General features: G+C 46.7%; 1 protein-coding gene across 3 annotated transcripts in view; it reads right to left on the bottom strand.

Annotated features, from left to right (window-relative positions):
* Positions 1-1,374: 1,374 nt before the first annotated feature.
* Positions 1,375-26,337, bottom strand: part of NOVA2 (NOVA alternative splicing regulator 2) — a 65,359-nt gene continuing 40,396 nt past the window's right edge. For 2 of the 3 annotated variants that reach the window (XM_083753978.1, XM_083753979.1), the window contains exons 3-4: positions 18,221-18,387; positions 1,375-2,754 (exon numbers count right to left, since the gene is read on the bottom strand). In XM_083753978.1, coding sequence (XP_083610104.1) covers positions 1,738-2,754; positions 18,221-18,387 — 1,184 coding nt within the window. In that variant the 3' untranslated portion in view covers positions 1,375-1,737. Of the gene's footprint in view, positions 2,755-18,220; positions 18,388-23,188; positions 23,347-26,337 lie in introns of those variants that run through there. The other variant, XM_083753980.1, reaches the window with a different exon arrangement.

Here is a 26,337-nt window from a genome sequence, read left to right as displayed (position 1 = left end):
CTCAAGAGAGCTAATACTGGCAATGGCAGCTGTCTCCACGCATCTCAGGAGGCCCTCGGGCTTCCACTGAGTAGGCAGAGGGGAAAGAGGAGTTGTGCCACCTTTGAAGGATGGGCCAATCACACCTGGCTGGACAGCCGCACCCAGGGCTGAGTCAAAATGGCCCTTCTCTTCCTAGTTCTGGCCCCTGGGTTTTTATCAAACAGGGCGGTGAACTTGTTGAGAAAGATGGGGTGTGTTTTTTTGTGGCCGTTCGGAAAGAAAACGAGACTTTGGCTCCCAAAAACCAAGGGAAGCTCTGAGAAACCGAGTGAAGCTCCCTTCTCCTTGCTCTCTGAACGCAAGAAAACAGAGGCCTTGCCTATGTGGGGTATTGTAGCCTCACAGGAAGTGCCACTCCCCGATGCTGAGAAATCGAGATTCCTGAGAGGCGCCACAACAGGAAGAAGCCAAGCACATCAAAGGAGGCCTCCGCCTCGGGACACCCAGGGAGAAAGTAGCTTGAATCACCTGTCACGGCGATGGGAGTGCGACTTCCGCATCCGCAGAAACAAGGCCCTGCTACTTTGACCCCGTTCTACATTCGTGCCACCCCTCTTACAACGCTGGCGCTCATCAATTCGCAGGAGGAGCAAGCTCACAAGCTCAGAGCTCTGTCAAGACTCGCGGCTCACCAAAAATTATCCTCAGTATAAACAGGGATAAAGACACCATCACCTACAACTTTCTGAACAAATTTACCTTGCCTTTTTGTTTGTTTGTTTTGTTTCTTCTGATTAGTAGGGCTGATAAACAGAGGGGAAAGGACGTACACGCTCCCCCTCCGAAAAGAAACTATGCATAGAAGTATTGTAAAACAAACAAAGGGACAAAAACAAGAAAGCGAAAATCAAAGGGGGAAAAGCCTATCACCTCAACCAAGCCGTTTGCCCAACGCAGAGCCCATTCTAGTCCAACCCCTCAGCCTCACCTTAGAATAAGCCACGCTACCTACAGGTAGGAAAAACCCACGTTTAGCTTCACTACGAAATGCAGGCGTATTAGACAAAGAGCTGCATCAGTTTCAGAGTTCAAGGTCATGGGGCAGATGTCACTTTGTGAACCGTTGTGCCATGATATGAACCCCATCTCTGCTTCCCTCGATATAGAGCTATGTATTCTGAAAACCCCGCCTACGGAGCATCCACAGAGGTTGATACTCTGCGTGGGCCCAGAAGAGGGATACAAAGTGCCCACTCCCCGTCAAGGAATTCGGAAGTTGATCTACACTCTGGGTACTTGGGGGGCAAGAAACATTACGAGACAGATCTCCCCTCCCCACAATCGTGATTCTTGTTTAAGAAACTCAGAAATAAAGAGGGAAAGAAAGAGGAATTTCTTGTTTTCTTAAAAAATGTTTTTTTTTTCTATTAAAATCCATATCAACTCAAAAAGAAAAGAAAATGTCGCCATATATATATACATATATATGTGTGTATATATGTATATATATCTGTATATATACACACACACACAAACAGGTTGCACCATTGGCGAAATCAAGGTCCAGGATTACAAATGCTGGGCTGCTTCCCAAGCAGAAGGGTGTGTGTGTGTGTGTGTGTGTGTGTGTGTGTGTGTGTGTAAGAGAGAGAGATGGACACTGGACTGGGGCTGGTGTTGGGTAGGTTACAATTTTAATGATTAAAGAATTGACTTGAATTCTACTCCTTCCCCCAGACTTCCCTCCGGCCTCTCTTATCCCACTTTCTGCGGGTTGGTGGCTCGGACTCCTTGCTCATACGTTACTCGCTGGCTGATAAGATACTGCGCCGCTTGCGTAGCGGCCGGAGTGCCTGTGATGGTGACTTTACGGTTCCTAGTACCCGGGATAAACTCCCCCTTTTTGGAAATCTGGATGCGGGCGCCCGTCAGCTCCTGGTATTCCACCAACGTCTTGCCACCTTTCCCCAAAATGGCGCCCACTAGGTTCTCCGGAACGGCAATCTCCACCATATCTTTGGCGCTTTCCACCAGCTTCTCCGTGGCCAAGAAGGAGCTGGCCACCAGTGGAGAGGCTGTCCCCAAGTAGCCATTGGCTGCCCCGGTGGCAGCGGCTAGGGAACCCAACGTGAAGGCCCCCACGGCGCCGGCTGGGGTGGTGGTACTGGTGGAGGCTTCGTTGGCGTAGGAAGCCAAGAGGTTGGCGGCGGCGGCGGCAGCTGGATTCGCGCCGGCGGCCACGGCGGCCAGCACTCCGGAGGCGGCGGCTGAGTTGAGGCCGAGCCCCAGAGAGCTGGTGTTGTATCCATAGCTCGCCAAGGTGTTGAGAGCCGTGCTGATGGCCAAAAGGTCACTGCCAGAGAAGCCCGGCAGAGCGGCCGGGAACGCTCCCACCCCGGCGAGGCTGGTGTGGCCCAGCAGGCCCGAAGCGGTGGCTGCAGCCGCAGCGGCGGGCAGCACGTCCGTGGAATTGGCGTAAGGGGATCCGGTGGGGTTGGAGTTGGCCACGGGGCCAGCGATGTTGGCGTAGCTGATGTTGAGGCAGCTGCTGCTCTGCGGGTCCTCCTGGATCTTCTGCACGATGATGTCCACAGCCTTGTGGATCTGCTCGGGCTCGCCGCTGATGGTCACCACGCGTTCCTGGAGGTTGATGCCCTCGGGCTTCTGGCTCAACTGCACCCAGGCTCCAGATTGCTCCATGATGGCCTTGACCGTGGCCCCGCCTTTGCCAATGATCAGCCCGGCTGTGCTGTTGGGAACAATCACCTTGGCCTGTGTTGGGGGGAAATGAGAGAAGAAGAGGAGGAGTTTGAGGTTTCACTTATACGTACAGGTATATATATTACAGGGACGTGGGTGGCGCTGTGGGTTAAACCACAGAGCCTAGGACTTGCCGATCAGAAGTTCGGCGGTTCAAATCCCCACAACGGGGTGATCTCCCGTTGCCCGGTCCCTGCTCCTGCCCACCTAGCAGTTCGAAAGCACACCAGTGCAAGTAGATACATAGGTACCGCTCCGGCGGAAAGGTAAACGGTGATTCCGTGTGGTGATGTGGTTCACCAGAAGCGGCTTAGTCATGCTGGCCACATGACCGGAAGCTGTATGCCGGCTCCCTCAGCCAATAAAGCGAGATGAGCGCCGCAAACCCAGAGTCGGTCACGACTGGACATAATGGTCAGGGGTCCCTTTACCTTTACCTTTATATATTATGGTTTCCAGATGTCCCCGTTTCCCGGGGACAGTCCCCGGATTTACAAATCTATCATCCGTCCCTGGAATGTCCCTGGATTTATATTTTAAGTGTTGCAGATTTATTAGTAGGGAATGAATGTTGTGTGATGGGTTCAATGGCACAAGACACATCATATGGGAACAAAATGGCGAGGCAAAATGGCGGGCGCCATGGCATGTACCTTTAAACTCAACCTCATTGTTATTAGCATCACCTGGAGTCGGCTTTATATGTTTCTCAAAAAATGTTGTTAGTAGCAGTGACTACATTATTACATGAGCACTGTTCCACAGCATTTGATATTTTCATTCACGAAATAAGATGAGGTATGTACTCTTTTTCATTACTGTTTGTATCACAGTTTATAATTTTTGTAAAGTGATATGTCATGCAGGTCATCGTCTATAAAATTTTATTTTCAGTTTATGAAACAATTCTATATTCTCCCACCACACTGACAAAGATCTACGAAACACTAGTCAATATCCGGAATCTCTGTTCAGTGTTGGACATTATATTTGCTGAATACACAAAGCTTCACAGCTTATCTTTGGTACCTCGCTTCATTTAAAGACTTTCAGAGACTTTGAGTCTAAAATTTCATTTTGAACTTGTTATTGTTTGAAGGAATTCTATAGATTGTCTATTATATATGTATATGGTCATCGTGTTGTCTAAACATTGTTGACGAAGCTCCTGAAACCAGCCAGAGCCAACTGTGCTACCAGGCTGGCTCTGGGCTGCTGAGACTGCGGCTGCCGCCGCCCCTTGCAATGGGGAACCGGGGACGCCCGGTGTGCCAACTGGGGGAACTGCTGGCACCCCCCCCCACAACCCAAATTGAACTGGGAGTGAGAGCACCCGGCCACCCGGCCGACTGCCCAGCGGCGCTCCGGGGCCAGGAAAATCCTGGAGCCGATGGAGGGAGGAGGAGGAGGAGAGGAGAAGGAGAAGGAAGAGAGAGAAAGAGGAAGGAGAAAAAAGGAGGGAGCCCCAACCTTGCCGTGCCACCACCGCCACTGTGGAGGAGAGGTTGGAGAGCACCAGGAGGGCAAGGACACATGGCCGAACCCAGGTCTGACCCAAGCCTACTCCATGGCGGCTAGCGCACCAAGAGAGCAGGCCAGGGCCCAGAGGAAGGCCGCGCGACAGAGGAAACCACAGCAGAGAAGATATTACTTCTTAATTATTATTTTTAAATAACTATTTTTTCTCTTTAAAAAAAAAAGTGTCCCCAGATTCTTTGAAAAAAAATCTGGTAACCTTAATATATATTCCTGCTTTTCCACCTATAGGGCCTTCAAACTGCTTAGGTTCCACAGGCTGCAAGGCTACCGTATTTTTCCCTCCTAAAAAGGCTACTCACTTTTTCCCTCCTAAAAAGTAAGGGGAAATGTGTGTGCGTCTTATGGAGCGATTGCAGGCTGCGCAGCTATCCCAGAAGCCAGAACAGCAAGAGGGATTGCTGCTTTCACTGCGCAGCGATCCCTCTTGCTGTTTTGGCTTCTGAGATTCAGAATATTTTTTTTCTTGTTTTCCTCCTCCAAAAACTAGGTGCTTCTTGTGGTCTGGTGCGTCTTATAGAGCGAAAAATACGGTACCTTAGCAGAATGGCAGAGGGACCACAGAGTTAAAACATGGAAGTAAGAGATGGAAAGAAGTAAAGAGGAACGGCAAAGTAAACTGCTGGATTACGCCGAAATGGCAAAAACTGACTGGAAAGTTCAGGAACCAAGAAGAGAAAAACTTCAAGAAAGAATGGGAAACAATTATTATTTAAGAGACCACTGTAAGCAGATGAAAACAAGAGCAGGATTTTAATCTCACTTGTAATGTAACAAACTCTATGGATAATATGGATGGATATAAAATACAGATTTGATATTATATGCGGTTGAAAACGCTGACATGAGGGGGAGGTCTCGAGATTCAGAGAAATCTCTGTATAGGGAGATGTATTTGGTTTTGTTATGAATCTATATTTGAAAAATCAAATGAAAACTATTTTAAAAAAATAAACACAGGAGTAAATGCTATAGATTGAACTGAGCCATCCCGAGCCTGTCATTACCTTCTGCAGGCCAACTGCCGTTTATGAAGCATGCATTTCTCTTATGCACAGATCTTTGGACAGGCTAAAATTAGTATTTGCTTGCATATAACATTTGAACTACATTAAGCTTACTTCATTGATTCCCCCAACCATCAAATATTTCAGCCCAACCACATATATATATATATATATATATATATATATATATATATATATATTATTTATTAAAGTTTTGAAGGTTACACAAAAAAAGAAAAACACCTAATTAAACAGAAAACAATACATCACAATAAAAAAGAGAAAAAAAATGCAAACAATTAAAAACAAATCAGACCTTCCCATAACTTAACTTTCATTTGCTTATTTCCTTGACCTCCTCACACCTCCCTTTTTTTGTATTCTAGTTCAGTTATATATTTCAGCAAATCCTTTCCATCTTTGTTTTTATCCTAATAATTTATCTTAATATACTATAATTTTACATTCTCTTCTTTCACTAATTACCAATCCATTTTTACTTAGACCTTTATATCATTTCTGCTAAAACCACATAACTTCATTCCAACCAGCCCAACCACTTCTTAGCTATTGGGGGGTGGAGCGGACTTTTGTGATATTCATGCAACTTGCAAACTAATCTTGGCACCTTCCTTTTAACCCTGTTAACTAAATTTCGGTCAAATCTGCTAGATTGGAATTGATCTGCGACATCGAGGCAAATTCCCGATTTCAAAATATTCTGAAGAAGCCACACAAACCACCTGGCAGCTGGAGGGCTGCACCAAAGAGATTTAATCCCGCTGCAATCAGGGTGCCACCTCTGGAATTTATTTATTTACCGTATTTTTTGCTCTATAAGACTCACTTTTTCCCTCCTAAAAAGTAAGGGGAAATGTGTGTGCGTCTTATGGAGCGAATGCAGGCTGCACAGCTATCCCAGAAGCCAGAACAGCAAGAGGGATTGCTGCTTTCACTGCGCAGCAATCCCTCTTGCTGTTCTGGCTTCTGAGATTCAGAATTTCTTTTTTCTTGTTTTCCTCCTCCAAAAACTAGGTGCGTCTTGTGGTCTGGTGCGTCTTATAGAGCGAAAAATACGGTATTTTAAAATTCACATGACGTAGCACTTAGTTTGTTCTGGGTTGCCAGACTGGTGCTGTCATTAATATTCTCTTGTAGATTATGAGGGTTGTAGTGCATTGGGACTCTTACAATATGCCTTTTGTTGTGGGTCTGCCGCTTAGCTTATTATTATTTTTAGTTGTTTCGTTAATAGCATTTTATAGAAGGCAGTTGTTTCGCTGATGATTTGGAGATGATTCCCTACGATCTAGGGACGCGGGTGGCGCTGTGGGTAAAACCTCAGTGCCTAGGACTTGCCGATCGCATGGTCGGCGGTTCGAATCCCCGCGGCGGGGTGAGCTCCCGTCGTTCGGTCCCAGCTCCTGCCCACCTAGCGGTTCGAAAGCACCCCTAAGTGCAAGTAGATAAATAGGTACCACTTTATAGCGGGAAGGTAAACGGCGTTTCCGTGTGCTGCGCTGGTGCTGGCTCGCCAGAGCAGCTTTGTCACGCTGGCCACGTGACCCGGAAGTGTCTCCGGACAGCACTGGCCCCCGGCCTCTTAAGTGAGATGGGTGCACAACCCTAAAGTCGGACACGACTGGCCCGTATGGGCAGGGGTACCTTTACCTTTACCTTTACCCTATGATCTATGATGCGATTGTGATGTTTGATTACGTTGTCCTGATTGTTTGTAAGCCATTTTGGGATGTGTGAGCGAGAAGAGGCACAGAAACGCAACCAACGAATCGAAAATGGATCGAAACCTCCACGTGTTTCGTCTAGAATTTTGGGTAGCGAACTAAAACCTTGTCATTTGGGGCAAGGCAGGGGCAGCTAATAATATTCAAATCAGTTTAAACAATTTGCAAATATAACTCCGCAACTCCAAGTACATTTCTGAGCACAATTCAAAGTGTTAGTGCTAACCTTTAAAGCCCTAAATGGCTCCAGTCCAGTATACCTGAGGGAGCGTCTCCATCCCCATCGTTCTGCCCGGACACTGAAGTCCAGCTCTGAGGGCCTTCTGGCGGTTCCCTCACTGCAAGAAGCCAAGTTACAGGGAACCAGGCAGAGGGCCTTCTTGGTGGTGGCGCCCTCACCAGACTTTTAGAAGTCATCTAAAGGCAGCCCTGTTTAGGGAAGCTTTTAATGTTTGATGTATTACAATATTTTAATATTTTTTGGAAGCTGCCCAGAGTGGCTGGGGAAGCCCAGCCAGATGGGCGGGGTATTAATAATAATAATAAATAATAACAATAACAATAACAATAACAATAATAATTTAATACTTTGGCCCCCTCATGAGAAGAGAAGACGCCCTGGAAAAGACCCTGATGTTGGGAGAAGGGGACGACAACATGATGGTTGGACAGTGTTCTCGAAGCTACTAACATGAGTTTGACCAAACTGCAGGAGGCAGTGGAAGACAGGAGTGCCTGGCATGCTCTGGTCCACAGGGGTACGAAGATATAACTCCGCAAATATACCTCAGTGGCCACGGTAAAGAGATTCACCTTCAGAATCTGACGAAAGCTCTACAAGGAAGGTGGTTTTCTATGCTTTCCTAAAGACTCAATTCCTAACTCACCTGCCTGCCATTAATCCCACAAACTCCACCCCTCCTTATTTTTGTATTTATGAACTTTCCCCGCCGTGACCTTTTTTGCCATCCGGGGGGAAAATGCATATAGTCTATCAGTGCAAAGGAAGGAGATATTCAGCACCACGGAGAGCAACAGCCCCCAACCCTCACATTCAAGTGCTGGTCTTCATCTGCTCTCAGGAAAAGTTGGGTCCAGCAAGTTCAGGGTGGTTGTGTTCACCCAACCACCCTAATAGCTCCTGAAGGAGGGACACTCCAGATTCTTCCAGGAGCACCCAGCTTGAGACTGTTCTAGGTCACCGGTGGTTTCTTTCCCTGTGCGGGTTTGAACCTGCATTATCACCACGATGCGCTAACCAACTGAGATATCCGGGAGTTAAAGTAAGACAGCCTAGGGCTTGGCTCCAGGCATCCTAGCCGGTGGCGGGTGGCACTGTGGGTTAAACCACAGAGCCTAGGGCTTGCCGATCAGAAGGTCGGCGGTTCGAATCCTCACGACGGGGTGAGCTCCCATTGTCCGGTCCCTGCTCCTGCCAATCTAGCAGTTTGAAAGCACACCAGTGCAAGTAGATAAATAGGTACCACTCCAGTGGGAAGGTAAACGGCGTTCCTGTGTGCTGCTCTGGTTCGCCAGAAGCGGCTTAGTCATGTTGGCCACATGACCCGGAAGCTGTACGCCGGCTCCCTCGGCCAATAAAGCAAGATGAGCGCCACAACCCCCGAGTCGTCCGCAACTGGACCTAACGCTCAGGGGTCCCTTTACCTTTATCCTAGCCTTGGGAGAAACTGAGGCATGCACACACAAGAAGAAGAAGAAGAAGAAGAAGAAGAAGAAGAAGAAGAAGAAGAAGAAGAAGAAAAGGAGGAGTTTGGATTTGATATCCTGTTTTATCACTACCCTAAGGAGTCTCAAAGCAGCTAAGAATCTCCTTTCCCCTCCTTCCCCACAACAAACACTCTGTGAGGTGAGTGAGCCAGGGCTCTGAACTAAGAAGAAAAGAGGGGAAAGGAGAATCAGAATTCTGACTCCCCTTGGGAATCAAATTCTGGAACCTACATGAAATATGCAGCCTAGCACTCACAGCTGTCCATGGAGGCGCAGGTCAATTCTGTGTCCAGGGCAGCTGTCTGCCAGCTCCATCTAGTATGCCGGCTGAGACCCTACCTGCCTGCCGACTGTCTCACCAGAGTGGTGCATGCTCTAGTTATCTCCCGCTTGGTCTACTGCAATGCACTCTACGTGGGGCTACCTTTGAAGGTGACCCAGAAACTGCAACTAATCCAGAATGCGGCAGCTAGACTGGTCCTGAAAGACCTAGATTGGCTCCCAGTATGTTTCTGAGCACAACTCAAAGTTTGGTGCTCAATTCAAAGTGTTTAAAGCCCTAAACGGCCTCAGCCTAGTATACCTGAAGGAGCGTCTCTACCCCCATCGTTCAGCCTGGACAGTGAGGTTCAGCACCAAGGGCCTTTTGGTGGTTCCCTCACTGTGAGAAGTGAGGTTACAGGGAACCAGGCAGAGGGCCTTCTCGGTAGTGGCGCCCGCCCTGTGGAACAACCTCCCTTCAGATGTCAAGAAAATAAACAACTATCTGACTTTTAGAAGACTTCTGAAGGCAGCCCTGTTTAGCCAAGTTTTTAATGTTTTATCGTGTTTGTAATATTTTGTTGGGAACCGCCCAGAGTGGCTGGGGTATAAATAATATATTATTGTTATTACTACAGTGGTACCTCAGGTTAAGTACTTAATTCATTCCGGAGGTCCGTACTTAACCTGAAACTGTTCTTAACCTGAAGCACCACTTTAGCTAATGGGGCCTCCTGCTGCCGCCACACCGCTGGAGCCCGATTTCTGTTCTTATCCTGAAGCAAAGTTCTTAACCTGAAGCACTATTTTTAGGTTAGCGGAGTGTGTAACCTGAAGTGTATGTAACCCGAGGTACCACATCTGCATGATTTTTCGGTCTTTGCTTAGGCCAGTCAGATCTTGCTGGTTAAGGGGAACTCTAAGAGAGCTACTCTAAACATGGAAGCAAGCTTTCCTAGTCAGTGAAGTATAGGAACCTACAGAGCTGACTTTACACACAATCAGACCCTTGATCTTGCCTGCACTGATGTTGTCTTGAGCGAGCGGTTGCTGAACAACTCCAGGCACGCCTGGAAGAAGCGGACCATTTGGATCCCTTCCAGTCGGGATTCAGGCCTCATCATGGGACTGAAACTGCCTTGGTCACACTGGTTGATGATCTCCGGCAGGCTAGGGACAAAGGTGAGAGCTGTTTCCTAGTTCTGCTGGATCTCTCAGCGGCGTTTGATACCATCGACCATAACATCCTTCTGGACCGTCTTGAGGGGCTGGGAGCTGGGGGCACTGTCCTACAGTGGTTCCGCTCCTTCCTCCTGGGCCGTGTTCAGAAAGTGGTGGTGGGGGATGAGTGTTCAGACCCCTGGGCTCTCACTTGTGGGGTGCCTCAGGGTTCTGTCCTCTCCCCCATGCTTTTCGACATTTACATGCAGCCGCTGGGAGAGATCATCAGGAGGTTTGGCCTGGGTGTTCATCAGTATGCAGATGATACCCAGCTCTAGCTCTCTTTTAAATCAGAACCAGTGAAGGCGGTGAAGGTCCTGTGTGAGTGTCTGGAGGCGGTTGGAGGATGGATGGCGGCTAACAGATTGAGGTTGAATCCTGACAAGACAGAACTACTGTTTTTGGGGGACAGGAGGCGGGCAGGTGTGGAGGATTCCCTGGTCCTGAATGGACTACTGCAATGCGCTCTACGTTGAGCTACCTTTGAAGGTGACCCGGAAACTAATCCAGAATGCGTCAGCTAGACTGGTGACTGGGGGTGGCCGCCGAGACCATGTAACACAGGTCTTGAAAGACCTACATTGGCTCCCAGCACATTTCTGAGCGCAATTCAAAGTGTTGGTGTTGACCTTTAAAGCCCTAAACGGCCTCGGTCCAGTATACCTGAAGGAGCGCCTCCACCCCCATCATTCTGCCAGGACACTGAGGTCCAGCGCCGAGGGCCTTCTGGCGGTTCCCTCATTGCGAGAAGCCAAGTTACAGGGAACCAGACAGAGGGCCTTCTCGGTAGTGGCGCCCACCCTGTGGAACGCCCTCCCATGAGATGTCAAAGCGATGAACAACTACCTGACATTCAGAAGACATCTTAAGGGAGTCCTGTTCAGGGAAGTTTTTAACGTGTGATATTTTAGTGTATTTTTGGTTTCTATGGAAGCCGCCCAGAGTGGCTGGGGAGGCCCAGCCAGATGGGTGGGGTATAAACAAAAATATTATTATTATTATTATTATTATTATTATTATTATTATTATTATTATTATCTACACTGGCTGGCAGCAGCTCTCCAGGGTTTCAGACCTTTCTTACCTGGGCCTGCTGGAGATAAAACCTGGGTCCATCTACATGCAAAGCAGATGATCTTCCAAGGAGTTAAGGCCTTCTCCCGAAATCTTATTCAGTAACTCCACTGGCTTCTGAGATTTCTACAGGCGCTGCTCCCAACCAACCTAACAGATTTTCACGACCACGAGATCCAGAAACTTGCCTTTTTCTCATTAAAATAATAACAACGAAAGGGAGATTAATTCTGAGTAGCTGTGCAGGCAATGCCGCGTTTCGTTCTTATGCAGAATTATACCCCAAAATAAAGAGCGAGAGGCAAGGAAGGAGAGGAAATGCCATGAAATGTGTGGAGGAACATGTTTAAGACAAGCATTTTGGGCATGGGTATGGAAGTGAGAGGGACACGGTGGCGCTGTGGGTTAAACCACAGAACCTAGAACTTGCTGATCAGAAGGTCGGCAGTTCAAATCCCTGCGACGGGGTGGGCTCCCATTGCTCGGTCCCTGCTCCTGCCCACCTAGCAGTTCGAAAGCACATCAAAGTGCAAGTAGATAAATAGGTACCACTCCAGTGGGAAGGTAAACGGCATTTCCGTGTGCTACTCTGGTTCGCCAGAAGCGGCTTAGTCATGCTGGCCACATGACCCGGAAGCTGTACGCCGGCTCCCTCAGCCAATAAAGCGAGATGAGTGCTGCAACCCCAGAGTCGTCCGCAACTGGACCTAATGGTCAGCGGTCCCTTTACCTTTACCTTTACCTTTATGGAAGTGAGAGCTGGACCATAAAGAAGGCTGATCGCCATAGAATGGATGCTTTTGAATTATGGTGCTGGAGGAGACTCTTGAGAGTCCCATGGACTGCAAGAAGATCAAACCTCTCCATTCTGAAGGAAATCAGCCCTGAGTGCTCACTGGAAGGACAGATCCTGAAGCTGAGGCTCCAAGACTTTGGCCACCTCAGGAGAAGAGAAGACTCCCTGGAAAAGACCCTGATGTTGGGAAAGATGGGGGGCACAAGGAGAAGGGGACGGCAGAGGACGAGATGGTGGGACAGTGTTCTCGAAGATACCAACATGAGTTTGACCAAACTGTGGGAGGCAGTGGAAGACAGGAGTGCCTGGCGTGCTCTGGCCCAGGGGGTCACGAAGAGTCGGACACGACTATACGACTAAACAACAACAACAAAGGCAAACTAAGGCCCGGGGACAGGATCCGGCCCAATCACCTTCTCAATCCGATCCGTGGAGTCAGCATGTTTTTACATCAGTAGAATGTGTGCTTTTATTTAAAACGCATCTCCGGGTTATTTGTGGGGCCTGCCTGGTGTTTTTACATGAGTAGAATGTGTGCTTTTATTTAAAATGCAGCTCTGGGTTATTTGTGGGGCATAGGAATTCGTTCATCCTCCCCCCCACCCAAAAAAAAATATAGTCTGGCCCCCCACAAGGTCTAAGGGACAGCGGACCTGCTGAAAAAGCTTGCTGACCCCTGATTTTGGGCTTCCTTTCCAGTGAGCCTGTTCTGGCTTTGGAGATTTCGGCAGACTTTGCGGAACGGTTGGAAGGCAGCGGCAGAAGATGATGCGAGGAAAGCTGGCACATGGGGCGAAGGGGGAGGAGGTGGAAGAGTGGGTGTTTGCAGTGATGGCTTCAGGGGCTTTCTGACGGAGAGGGAGGGGTCTCCTCAACCCTGGCCACCCCAATGCCTTTATATAACTGCCGAGAAAGCAGAAAACCGTCCCGATTTAGCAAGGAAATGCTCTTATGTAATTGAGCGACAGGCACCTCCCGAAATCCGTCGCCTCGTCCAACCCAGAGAGCAAGGGTGCTGGATTAGTGGCAACGGGACCAGGAGAGAGCAGGGAACCAGAGGAGAAAGTCTTTCTCTGCTGGCAGCCGGGGTGCTTTACCCAAACTGAGGGGGAAGCCATGTAATCTGGGAACTGTCTCCTCCAGGCAGGAGGACCTGGCCAGCTCTGAAAATAGATGTTGAAGACACTCCTGTGGTCAAAGAAGGGGCAGAAAACCTGACACATATGACATTAACAAGGCTCCACAATTCTGGTCATTGCTGTATGTGCCCCCCGCTGCCCCCACCCCAGGCACAAATGCAATGAGTGCAAAAAGAAAAGAGTTTGAAGCTGGGGAGACAGATGATGGAATATTTCAGGCATCCCCAAACTCGGCCCTCCAGCTGTTTTGGGACTACAACTCCCATCATCCCTAGCTAACAAGACCAGCAGTCAGGGATGATGGGAAACTCCTGCAGCCAATTGGAAGCCACGGAAGCCCTGTCAGGTGTTTGGCTTCCAAAAATAGTTCGCAAACCAGAACACTCACTTCCAGGTTTGCGGCGTCCGGGAGCCAAAACATTTGAGAACTAAGCTGTTCGGAAACCAAGTTACGACTGTAACCAGGAACAAGGCTGCCAAATATTTGGGGAGGGGGGCAGTGTCCTGTGGACCAGTAATCTGGGGTTGGCCGCAACGGCCCGGCCAAATTTGTAGACCCCCCACACAGAAGCATCCCTTCTACCTTTGGAAGCGCATCAGTCCTCATCCGCTAATTTAACTCATAAGCACTCTGAGCGACCTGCCCCAATTTGTGTCCTGTTTCCAGATACTTTAGTGCTAAAATTAGTCTCTCATGAAATCCTTGCTGTGACATCCTTGCAGGTAGTCGTTCAGACTGATGCCTCGCTGCGTCTGCTCCAGTCATTAGGCTGACCTCTCCTAGGGACCATGTCAAATTGCAGCACTCCATCTACCCCAGTGCTGTCTTCTCTGACTGGCAACAGCTCTCCTGCAGGCTTTCAAAGGAGACATGATCAGCCCTACTGATCTGGTGGAACGCTCTGTCACAAGAGACTAGGGCCCTGCGGGACTTGACATCTTTCCGCAGGGCCTGCAAGACGGAGCTGTTCCACCAGGCCTTTGGCCAAGGCACAGTCTGACCTCCTCCTTTGGCAATCCTCACAGAACTTCTAGCCCAATGGTTGCCATTAATTTGATTGGAATTAATTTTATAATGAAATTATTTTAGAATGTTTTATCGTTTTACTGTTGTTAGCCACTCTGAGCCTGGCTTCGGCTGGGGAGGGCGGGATATTAATTATTATTATTATTATTATTATTATTATTACTTGGTGAGGTGCTGCTGGGAATTAAACCTGAGACTTTCTGTGTTCAAAGGACACTGAGCGCATTTTCCCTCCTGTGCCATTTCTGTCAAGGCCTTCAATCCTTTTCTTTTTAAAAATCTTAGTTGTTCAGCTTTAAAATGAAGCTATCCTAAGACCTCAAGAACAATACCCTGATATTTAAAACAAACATTTGAAATAATTTTACTATCCACCAGCACCAGTAATAGCCATTATTTTTTCTATGGGTTGTGAATGAAACAGCCCACATTTATATTTCGCATTGTGTGTGAAATTTTAATTTTCATTCAGTTGTATTTTCTTTTCTTTTCCTATATGTTCATCGCCAAACAAACCGTGTATCACTGTGTTCGTCAGCTGCCCCTGAGAACCTTCTTAAAGGCGCATGAAATGCTTTAAATGAAATAAGCAAATAAAATCAGGCGTCTTCTAGTCTCAACTCTGTTTGCTGGGCTAGACTTGGCATAAGGCAGTTCTAGATGTAACATCTTTTTTTGGGGGGGGGGAGGCATTCCCTCCCAGCTTCTCAAGGCAAGGAAAGACCCTTCCTCGGCTGTCAGGGGTGACAGGATTCCTGTTTCATTGTCCCTTATTCTACCAGCCACATAAACTCTCTCTTCCATACTCTCCCCCCCCCCCCGCCCAACCCTCCCTCTGTCATAATCCTTGTTTTCAGCTTTCAGCCCAAAGCGGCCTTCCCTTCGCTGTGCCATAGCAACGGCACAACCAACTGACAATGGAAAGCTGTCGGACGGGCCAGCCTCTTGCACACACAACAACCTCAAGTGGGAGAAAGACACCCCCACCCCCAGCCGGGCTCTTTTTAGCCAAACCCTCCCTTGGTTAAGAGGAAAGGGTCTATTGGAGAAAATATAAATGCAGTCTTCCTGCATGCTATCAGCACCCTCGATAGATGATAGATAGATAGATAGATAGATGATAGATAGATAGATAGATAGATAGATAGATAGATAGATAGATATAGATAGAGAGAGAGAGAGAGAGAGAGAGAGAGAGAGAGAGAGATGATAGATAGATCTAGATTAGAGAGAGATGATAGATTGATAGATTGATAGATAGATGATAGATAGATAGATAGATAGATAGATAGATAGAGAGAGAGAGAGAGAGAGAGAGATAGATAGATAGATAGATAGATAGATAGATAGATGATAGATAGATAGATGATAGATAGATAGATATAGATAGATATAGATAGATAGATAGATGATAGATAGATAGATAGATGATAGATAGATAGATAGATAGATAGATGATAGATAGATAGATAGATAGATGATAGATAGATAGATATACATATATAGAGAGAGAGATGATAACTAGCTAGATAGATGATAGCTAGCTAGCTAGCTAGATTAGATAGATAGATAGATGATTGATAGATATAGATTAGAGAGATAGATAGATGATAGATAGATAGATGATAGAGATGATAGATAGAGATAGAGATAGAGATAGAGATAGAGATAGAGATAGAGATAGAGATAGAGATAGAGATAGAGATAGATAGATGCCTTTCCCCACCCTCCAGAACCTGAGAACCTTGTCCAGACCATGACTATGAGAATAACAGAAGCAGTTGGGAAGAGAGGAGTTCAGGGATTTTTTTGAAATAATAATAATAATAATAATAATTTTCTAAGTTGTGTGTCTTTGTTTCTCAATTTGATCTTTTTACATGGTTTTGTACGCATTGTGGTATTTTATGCATTGTGACTTGCTGTTCTGTTTTATTCATCACATTTTAGCAATTCCTGTATTTTTCGCTCTATAAGATGCACCAGACCACAAGACGCACCTAGTTTTTGGAGGAGGAAAACAAGAAAAAATATATTCTGAATCCCAGAAGCCGGAACAGCAAGAGGGATCGCTGCGCAGTGAAAGCAGCAATCCCTCTTGCTGTTCTGGCTTCTGGGATAGCTGCGCAGCCTGCATTCGCTCCATAAGACGCACACACATTTCCCCTTACTTTTTAGGAGGGAAAAAGTGAGTCTTATAGAGGAAAAAATACGGTATTTATCGCAGTGGCGAAGAATGAATTTCCGTTTATGACTTGCTGATATTTGATGCCACTGGGTTCTGTTCTGCTTCAATGGATTATTCAACACAGCTTTAATCCGATAGACATTGCTTATTGTAAAGTTATGTTTCCATTTTGGCTTTTCTCGTATTGGACCACATTGCCCTATGATGTGTGATCATTCTTGTTTCTTCAGCTTGTATACCGCCTTGCGTATAGCAACACAGAAAGGGGGCATACAAATTAAAAGCGAAACGAAATGCAATACCAGCTGCTGGGGACACATATCAAATGATGGTCTGTTGCCTTTGTGTTCTTCTTCTGGTGGGAACTATCAAACAGAGGATGTGGGGAAAGACCGGGGGTAGAGAACGTGTATCAGCCTGAGGGCCGAATTTTCTTTTAGACGACCTTCCGAGGGCCGCATGAAAGTGATGGGTGGGGCCAGAGCCAAAAGTGGGAGGGGAAAGGAATATCCATTTTCGCCTTCGCACAGCAAGCTGATTTCTGTGCACACACAAACAACCCTCTTTCCTTAATTCAGGCAAGCAAGGGATGTTGTCAGAGTTGAAGGACACATTCCAGCCAGGCAAAAACCACTTGGGGTGCGAAGTAGAGTTGGCGCGGTGTGTGGGGAGAGGGAATCTGGTGAATTTCCTTGAAATTTGTGATGAATTTCCTTTAAAATAGCTCATTTGGTCAGCTTTGGCCATCACTAAATTAAAAAGCTCAACAGCTCTGCCCAAAAAAGTTCAACGACTTTGTGTCTGGATTTTCGCTTTGTGAAATATGGCAACTCTCAGATAGGTGATCCCAGGGGGCTGCCACATTTGGCACCCAGGACTAAGGTTCCCTGCCTCTGAAACAGGCTGGCCTTTGGCCTGATCCAGCCAAGATTACCTTATAATTTTTAAGGGGCGCTCTGAAGCTCCCAGGGACGCGGGTGGCGCTGTGGGTTAAACCACAGAGCCTAGGGCTTGTGATCAGAAGGTCGGCAGTTCGAATCCCCGTGACGGGGTGAGCTCCCGTTGCTCGGTCCCTGCTCCTGCCAACCTAGCAGTTCGAAAGCACACCAGTAAAAGTAGATAAATAGGTACTGCTCCAGAGGAAGGTAAACGGCATTTCTGTGCGCTGCTCTGGTTCGCCAGAAGCGCTTAGTCATGCTGGCCACACGACCCGGAAGCTGTATGCCGGCTCCCTCGGCCAATAAAGCAACATAAGTGCTGCAACCCCAGAGTTGGTCACGACTGGACCTAATGGTCAGGGGCCCCTTTACCTTTTTAAGTTAGCGGAAAGGGGATGCGGGTGGCGCTGTGGTCTAAACCACTGAGCCTCTTGGGCTTGCCGATCGGAAGGTTAGCGGTTCGAATCCACGTGATGGGGTGAGCTCCCGTTGCTCAGTCCCTGCTCCTGCCAACCTAGCAGTTCGAAAGCACACCAGTGCAAGTAGATAAATAGGTACCACTCTGGCGGGAAGGTAAACGGCGTTTCCGTGCGCTGCTCTGGTTCGCCATGACTAAGCCAGAAGCGGCTTAGTCATGCTGGCCACATGACCCGGAAGCTGTACGCCGGCTCCCTTGGCCAATAAAGTGAGATGAGCGCCGCAACCCCAGAGTTGGTCACGACTGGACCTAATGGTCAGGGGTCCCTTTACCTTTTACCTGAAGCTCCCAGCTCACAACCCCTCTAGCAAACAAGCAATTTGCTCCCGTGCTCACTCACCTGCTTGGCTCGGTCAGGATTCATGGTTGTCTGAGGCTGCAGGATATTGACCGATTCCGGCTTCACTACGGACTGGGGGATCTCCCGGACCTTTTCGGCAATGAAGTTGTGGACGGCGTTGAGGGCTTCCGCTGTGCCTTGAACCAGACACACGCGCTCCGTGGTCCCTGAATTGGGGAGAAAACAATTGAGAGGTTTTTTAATGGACTTGCGGGGGCTGCAGTATGACGACCCTACAGGTGGGGCTGGCCTGAGGCTTGGGTCTCCCTGGTCTCCTTGCTGGCCCTAGTAGGACCAACTTGGCCAGTTAGCCCTGGTCATCATTCAGTGTCTACTGACTGGGTTTTTGCCGTTGTCACCCCAAAATAACCCCTGAATTTTAGAATTTTATTGATGTTGAGGCTGCATTTTATGTTGCATTCTATGCTGTTTTATGCTGTTTTTAAGTTGTATTTTAATCAGTGTTTTATACAGTGGTACCTTGGGTTACATACGCTTCAGGTTACAGACTCCGCTAACTCAGAAATAGTGCTTCAGGTTAAGAACTTTGCTTCAGGATGGGAACAGAAATTGTGCAATATAAAAATAAGGAAAGGAACAATATGAGGAAAATAGAGAGATTTTTAAGAGAGAAAAAGGTGCAAAAGATCCCGGCAGACAAAAAAAAGACCAACTGAATACCCTAATAGAAATAGATGAGATAAAAGAGGTCATAAAGGAATTGAAGAGAGGGAAATAATAATAATAATAATAATAATAATAATAATAATAATAATAATAATAATAATAAATAAATAAATTTTATTTATATCCCGCCCTCCCCAGCCGAAGCCGGGCTCAGGGCGGCTAACAACACTAAAACAGTACAACATTATAAAACATTATAAAAATGAATTAAAATCAAAATTAATGGCAACCATAAACTAAAGTCTTGTAAAGATTGCCAAAGGAGGGAGTCAGGCTGCGCCCTGACCAAAGGCCAGGTGGAACAGCTCTGTCTTGCAGGCCCTGCGGAAAGATGTCAAGTCCTGCAGGGCCCTTGTCTCTTGTGACAGAGCGTTCCACCAGGTTGGAGCCGCAGCCAAAAAAGCCCTGGCTCTAGTTGAGGCCAGCCTAACCTCTCTGTGGCCCGGGACCAGATGGATTTACATCAGACTATTATAAAGAGTTACAAGATGTTTTGATGTTACCTTTAAAGGAAGTTATGAATAATATTTCAAAGGAAAGAGACATCCCGGAAACGTGGAAAGAAGCATTTATTACCTTTATCCCAAAACAGGACTCGGACTTAACCCAAGTTAAAAATTATAGGCCTATCTCATTGCTGAATACAGACTATAAAATTTTTGCAGGGATTTTAGCAAGAAGAATGAAAAAGATATTAATAGAAACTATTCATAAGGATCAAGCAGGCTTCCTCCAGGCAGACAGATGAAGGATAATGTACGGAATATAATAGATATTTTGGAATATCTGACTGCCAGGAATGAGAAACAGGCTATACTTATGTTTGTGGATGCGGAAAAGGCTTTTGATAATATAACATGGGACTTTATGTTGAAAAACCTGGAGTGTATGGAAGTGGGAAAAGAGTTCTTCAATGGGATAAAGGCAATTTATACAGAACAGAGAGCTAAGTTGATTGTAAATAATGTGATAACAGAAGATATTAAAATATCTAAAGGAACCAGGCAGGGATGTCCGCTTTCACCATTGTTGTTTATAATGGTCCTGGAAGTCTTTCTTAATGCGATAGACAAAATAAATTAATAAAAGGGATAACAGTTGGTCAGAATGAATATAAAGTTAAAGCCTTTGCTGATGATCTGGTAATAACGATTGAAGAACCAATAGTAAGTGTAAAAGAAGTATTAGAAGAGATTGAACAATTTGGGAAAGTGGTGGGGTTCAAACTAAATAAGAAGAAAACCAAAATAATTGCGAAAAATATGGAGCAAAGTACCATAGAAGCAATGCAACAGCAAACAGAGATAGAGGTGGTTAAAAAGGTAAAATATTTAGGAATTTGGTTAACTCCTAAAAACATTGATTTATTTCAGAACAATTATATACCGGTATGGAACGCGATAAGGAAAGATCTGGAGGTGTGGGGCAGAATGAACTATCTTTTTGGGGTAGAATTTCTACGATAAAGATGAGCGTCCTTCTGAAGATGTTATTTTTATTTCAGACTATCCCCATAATAAAGGGGATAACAATTTTTGGAGAATGGCAAAGAACGATTTCAAAGTATATCTGGCAGGGCAAAAAGCCGAGAATTAAATTTAAGTTATTAACAGATGTGAAGGAAAGAGGAGGCTTTGCCCTGCCAGATTTGAAGTTATATTACGAAGCAGCATGTCTTTGCTAGTTGAAAGAACTGATAAAATTAGAAAATAAAGAATTATTGGACTTAGAAGGTTTTGATAACAGATTTGATAACTTCTGGGTTGTGCCGCATGCGCAGAAGCGCCAAATCATGCCACGTGCTTTTGCAGACGCGCGGCTTCTATTTGCGAACGCTGCGGGTTGCGGACGTGCCTCCGTTACAGGTTACGTCCACAACCTGAGATTCCACTGTAACCAGATTATTTCCAAGTGGGGCTAGATATATGAGCAGCAGTTAGAAACCACTAGAAGAGGGGTGGTAATTAAGGCTCAACAAGAACCCATGGAGGGATGTGTGGGGAAGTCAAAGAATATAGACTGGTGACTGGGGGTGGCCGCCGAGAACACATGACACCGGTCTTGAAAGACCTACATTGGCTCCCAGTATGTTTCCGAGCACAATTCAAAGTGTTGGTGCTGACCTTTAAAGCCCTAAACGGCTTCTTATTTATTTATTTATTTATTTATTTATTTATTTATTTATTTATTTTAAAAAAAATATTTATTTATACAACAAGAAAAAACAAGAAAACACACACACACAAAAACACAAGTACCAAATTACACACAAATTACAAAAATAACCATAGACACATAATTTTCTTGGCAAACAATAAAACATCTATTGGTCTTAACACTAAAGACCCAACTTCCCGTCTATTCCATATTTCAAGTTCAAATTACTTATTGCCAATACACATTTTTTTCATAATTAAACTTATTCTCAATAAATCTAATTTCTTCTCTCTACCTAGCAACTATTACTGAAGTTCCTCGAATGCTGCAACAGAATTTAAACTACTATATTTATTTTTCAGATATTCTTTGAAAACCTCCCATTTAGAAACAAATTCCTGTTTGGATTTATTCTTTATTTTTTTCTGATAAACCATCTAATTCAGCATATTCTGTCAGCTTTTGGATCCAATCTTGTATAGAGGGGATTTCATTACTCTTCCATTTTGCTGCGATCAAAACTCTTGCTGCCGCCGTCGCATATAAAAAGATACCCTTCCTCTTTTGTGGAATATCCAAATCTGTTATTCCCAGGAGGTAGGCCTCTGGTTTTTTATTGAATGAGATCTTTAGCATTTTTTGCAGTTCTACATGTATACTCTCCCAGAATACCTGTATTTTCCTACATGTCCACCTAAACGGCTTCAAAGTCCCAGTATACCTGAAGGAGCGTCTCCACCCCCATTGTTCTGCCCGGACGCTGGGATCCAGTTCCGAGGGCTTTCTGGCGGTTCCCTCAGTGTGAGAAGCCAAGCTATAGGGAACCAGGCAGAGGGCCTTCTCAGTAGTGGCACCCGCCCTGTGGAACGCCCTCCCATCAGATGTCAAGGAAATAAACAACTATCTGACTTTTAGAAGGCATCTGAAGGCAGCCCTGTTTAGGGAAGTATCCATGTTTGATGTTTTATTGTGTTTTAATATACTGTTGTAAGCCGCCCAGAGTGGCTGGGGAGGCCTGGCCAGATGGACGGGGTATTATTATTATTATTATTATTATTATTAATTGTAAGACATGAACACTTGAAGGTGCTTTGTGTAGTGAGTCAGATCCCTGGTCCTTCTGGCCCATTACTGATGGTGGGAGCATCAAAGGATAAAGGCCTTTGCCTACCTGCTGCCCTTCACAGGTTCTGGAATACAGTGGTGCCTCGCAAGACGAAATTAATCCGTTCCACGAGTCTCTTCGTCTAGCGTTTTTTTCGTCTTGCGAAGCATCCCTATTAGCAGCTTAGCGGATTAGCGCTATTAGCGGCTTAGCGGCTAAGCGGCTATTAGCGGCTTAGAAAAAGGTGGAAAAAAGGTAAAAAACTCGCAAGACTCGCAAGACGTTTTCGTCTTGCGAGGCAAGAATATAGGGAAATTCGTCTTGCGAAGCGCCTCGAAAAACGGAAAACCCTTTCGTCTAGCGGGTTTTTCGTCTTGCGAGGCATTCGTCTTGCGGGGCACCACTGTACAACTCCCATAGTCTCCAGGGTCTGATGGGATTTATAGTCCAAATAAATTGTTGTTGTTGTTATATGATAAGTGATAGTAACTGTAAAATTATGGGAAACGTATATTCTTTCAAGGAAGAGGATTGGGGAAGATTTGTGGAGGAGAGGGCTATTGATGGCTACTAGCCATGGAAGCTATGCCTTGCTTCTACAGTATGAGGCCTCTGAAATTGGCGGAAGCCACAGAGCCCTCTTGTGCTCAGATACCGCTTTCTGGTTTCCCGCAGTTGGCCACATCGCAGGTTCAAAAGCCCAGGGGTACCCAGGAGCCCCCAGTGCACAAAAACAGGGGTCTGGGAGGTGGCCCCTCGATTGCAACCAGAAGTCTGTTCTGTCCCATCTCCACCACTAGCTGGTCCTTAGAAAATTGTGCTGGCTGCTGCCATTCGTGAAAAGCAAAGACTGGACTCCTGTCCTTAGACGGCTATTTATAAAAATGCAGCCTGCCTTTTATCTCATCGACTGAGGGGAGACAGTGAGCAAGCAAGTATCAGACGGTGTGTGTGTGTGTGTGTGTGTGTGTGTGTGTGTGTACATAGGAACAAAAAAAAAAGGGAATATTTTAGGCCACCTGAAAAGGCCAAGTGCCAGCACCATGGATACCAGAAGGCTGAGTGCTCACATTCTCCAACACCACACACACACACACACACACACACACACACACACACACACACACAGCATCCCAAAGCCAGCATCTTCTGCTTCTCCTCCCTGCCTTCCCCATAGCTGCTGCCTCAACAATACGTCTCTGCCACCCAGTTGCCATGGCAACCCACAGCAGCCTCCTCCTCCTCCTCCTCCTCCTCCTCCTTTCCCCCATCATCACCACCTTGCAATCTGCTGCTGCTGCTGCTGCTGCAGGCCTCAAGGGCCTGTCTTCCCAGGGACCAGAGGAGCCCCCTCCTCTGCAAAAAGGAGGGATGCAGCTCGCTCAGTGGGGGGGGGGAGGGAGATCGTCACCTGGGCAACGGGGCAAATGGGAAACGCCAAATTTGTCTGCAGAATCAAAGCGTAGTCCCCTCCCCTGATAAGAAGGGTGGGTGGAAAGCTGGCTTCCGTTGAGCAAGGAGGGTATGCGTACAACACAAAAATAAACTGAGCCAGAAAAAGTCTAGCCCTCCTAGGCTTCAGCCCCAGTAGCTTTCTTTTCAGATGGGGAGGGGTGGCGTAGGAAGCCAGGGTTGAACCCCAGGTGGTTACCAAGGAGAAAGGCTATCTCTGAGCAGATGCAGAGTGTACAATCAGTGCTGGATTTACGTAGAAGCTAAACAAGCTATACCTTAGGGCCCCACTCTCTTGGGCCCCCCAAAAAAAGATTTAAGGAAAAAAACCTGGATGTACAGTTCCAAAATATAAGATAAAAAACAAATAAAATAAAACCTACATACAGCAACAGTGTTTTGTGTTGTGTAGGCTCCTATGATGTAAGTCATGGGACCCCACCTACTAGCCTGCTCCCTAAAATATCACGGGTTTCCTCCTTTCTATATATAGGGTGCCTAAATTCTGCATGGACTGGTTGCATGTGCAAATGGCTTGAGATACCTATTAGGTCCATAAATTACCATACAGTCATACCTCGGGATAAATATGCTTCAGGATAAGTACTTTCGGGTTGTGCTCTGGGGCGACCCAGAAGTCACAGAGCTTGTTACTTCCGTGTTTTGGCGCTTGCGCTTGCGCAGACAGTCAAAATCACGTCATGCGCATGTGCGGAAGCGGCGAAACATGACCCGCGCATGCGCAAACGCACAGTCGCATCTTACAATCTATTCAGGATGTGAACGGGGCTCTGGAACGGATCCCGTTCGCATCCCGAGGTACCACTGTATAGCATATATTCAACACAAAAAACAGCAACAATTTGTTGTTGACAAAGGACAGCTGGACATAGAAAGGGCCCCATTACCTTCAGTAGCTTAGGGCCTCATCAAACCTAAATCCGGCCCTGGTGGCAATCGATTCCTACCCACCGAGGAATTGGCAGGAATCTGGCATTACATTCTCAGCCAGAGTCTCTGGGGTGGGGCAGATGTTCACTTGAGCACCTCTCGTTTTAAGGGTAAAGGTAAAGGTACCCCTGATCGTTAGTCCAGTCGCAGACAACTCTGGGGTTGCAGCGCTCATCTCGCTCTATAGGCCGAGGGAGCTGGCGTTTGTCCGCAGACAGCTTCCAGGTCATGTGGCCAGCATGACTAAGCCGCTTCTGGCGAACCAGAGCAGCGCACGGTAACGCTGTTTACCTTCCCACCGGAGTGGTACCTATTTATCTACTTGCACTTGATGTGCTTTTGAACTGCTAGGTGGGCAGAAGCAGGGACCAAGCAACGGGAGCTCACCCAGTGGCGGGGATTTGAACTGCAGACCTTCCGATCAGCAAGCCCTAGGCTCTGTGGTTTAGACTAAGGTTACCAGACGTCCCCATTTCCCAGGGACAGTCCCCGGGTTTACAAATCAGTCCCCATACAAAATCCATTGAAGTTGAAAAGTGTCCCCGGATTCATTGAAAAAAAATCTGGTAACCTTAGTTTAGACCACAGCGCCACCCATGTCTCTACCTCTCGTTTTAGGCATTCCTATTTATTATTAATTAAAGCTGTGGTTTTCCCAGTAGTGATGTATGGAAGTGAGAGCTGGACCATAAAGAAGGCTGGTCGCCGAAGAATTGGTGCTTTTGAATTATGGTGCTGGAGGAGACTCTTGAGAGTCCCATGGACTGCAAGAAGATCAAACGTATACATTCTTAGGGAAATCAGCCCTGAGTGCTCACTGGAAGGACAGATCCTGAAGAAGAAGAAGAAGAAGAGAAGAAGAGTTTGGATTTGATATCCCGCTTTATCACTACCCGAAGGAGTCTCAAAGCGGCTAACATTCTCCTTTCCCTTCCTCCCCCACAACAAACACTCTGTGAGGTGAGTGGGGCTGAGAGACTTCAAAGTGTGACTAGCCCAAGGTCACCCAGCAGCTGCAGGTGGAGGAGCGGAGACACGAACCCGGTTCCCCAGATAACGAATCTACCGCTCTTAACCACTACACTACACTGGAGCTGAGGCTCCAAGACTTTGGCTACCTCATGAGAAGAGAAGACTCCCTGGAAAAGACCCTGATGTTGGGAAAGATGGAGGGCACAAGGAGAAGGGGACAACAGAGGACGAGATGGTGGGACAGTGTTCTCGAAGCTACCAGCATGAGTTTGACCAAACTGCAGGAGGCAGTGGAAGACAGGAGTGCCTGGTGTGCTCTGGTCCATGGGGTCACGAAGAGTCAGACACGACTAAACGACAACAAGAATTAATATATTCATCAAAGGATCACACGATTCCTAATGAGGATGATATGGTGAGTCCAACATAAAGGTCCACGTAGCCAAGCATTCTGTACGCATCCCATCTATACGTTTGCCGGGCTGCCTTCACAACAGCCTTGCCAGGAAGGCCAGTGTTTTCATCCCGCAGAGAAGGGAGCTGAGAGACACAGACTTCCTTAGTTTGAAACTCAGGTGAGATTTGAACTGAGCCATGAATGGGCTGTGCCCCCGCCCCCAAAATGGGTGTGTAGGCTCACTGATCCGCAATGGGTCTTGTTTGGTGCAAAATGCACAGCTCAACCAGAATTTGAAATGGAGACCACCATTCACAGAAACTGTTTTCCTTCGCCTTGCCACATGCACACAAAAACCTCAAATATGGAAGCATGGGGATGATGGTGGAATATGGA

The sequence above is a fragment of the Podarcis gaigeae genome, assembly GCF_964106915.1.
Source record: "Podarcis gaigeae genome assembly, chromosome: 8".
Classification (NCBI taxonomy): Eukaryota; Metazoa; Chordata; class Lepidosauria; order Squamata; family Lacertidae; genus Podarcis; species Podarcis gaigeae.
The sequence above is the reverse complement of the archived record's forward strand: the minus strand, read 5'-3'. Positions and strand labels throughout refer to the sequence as shown.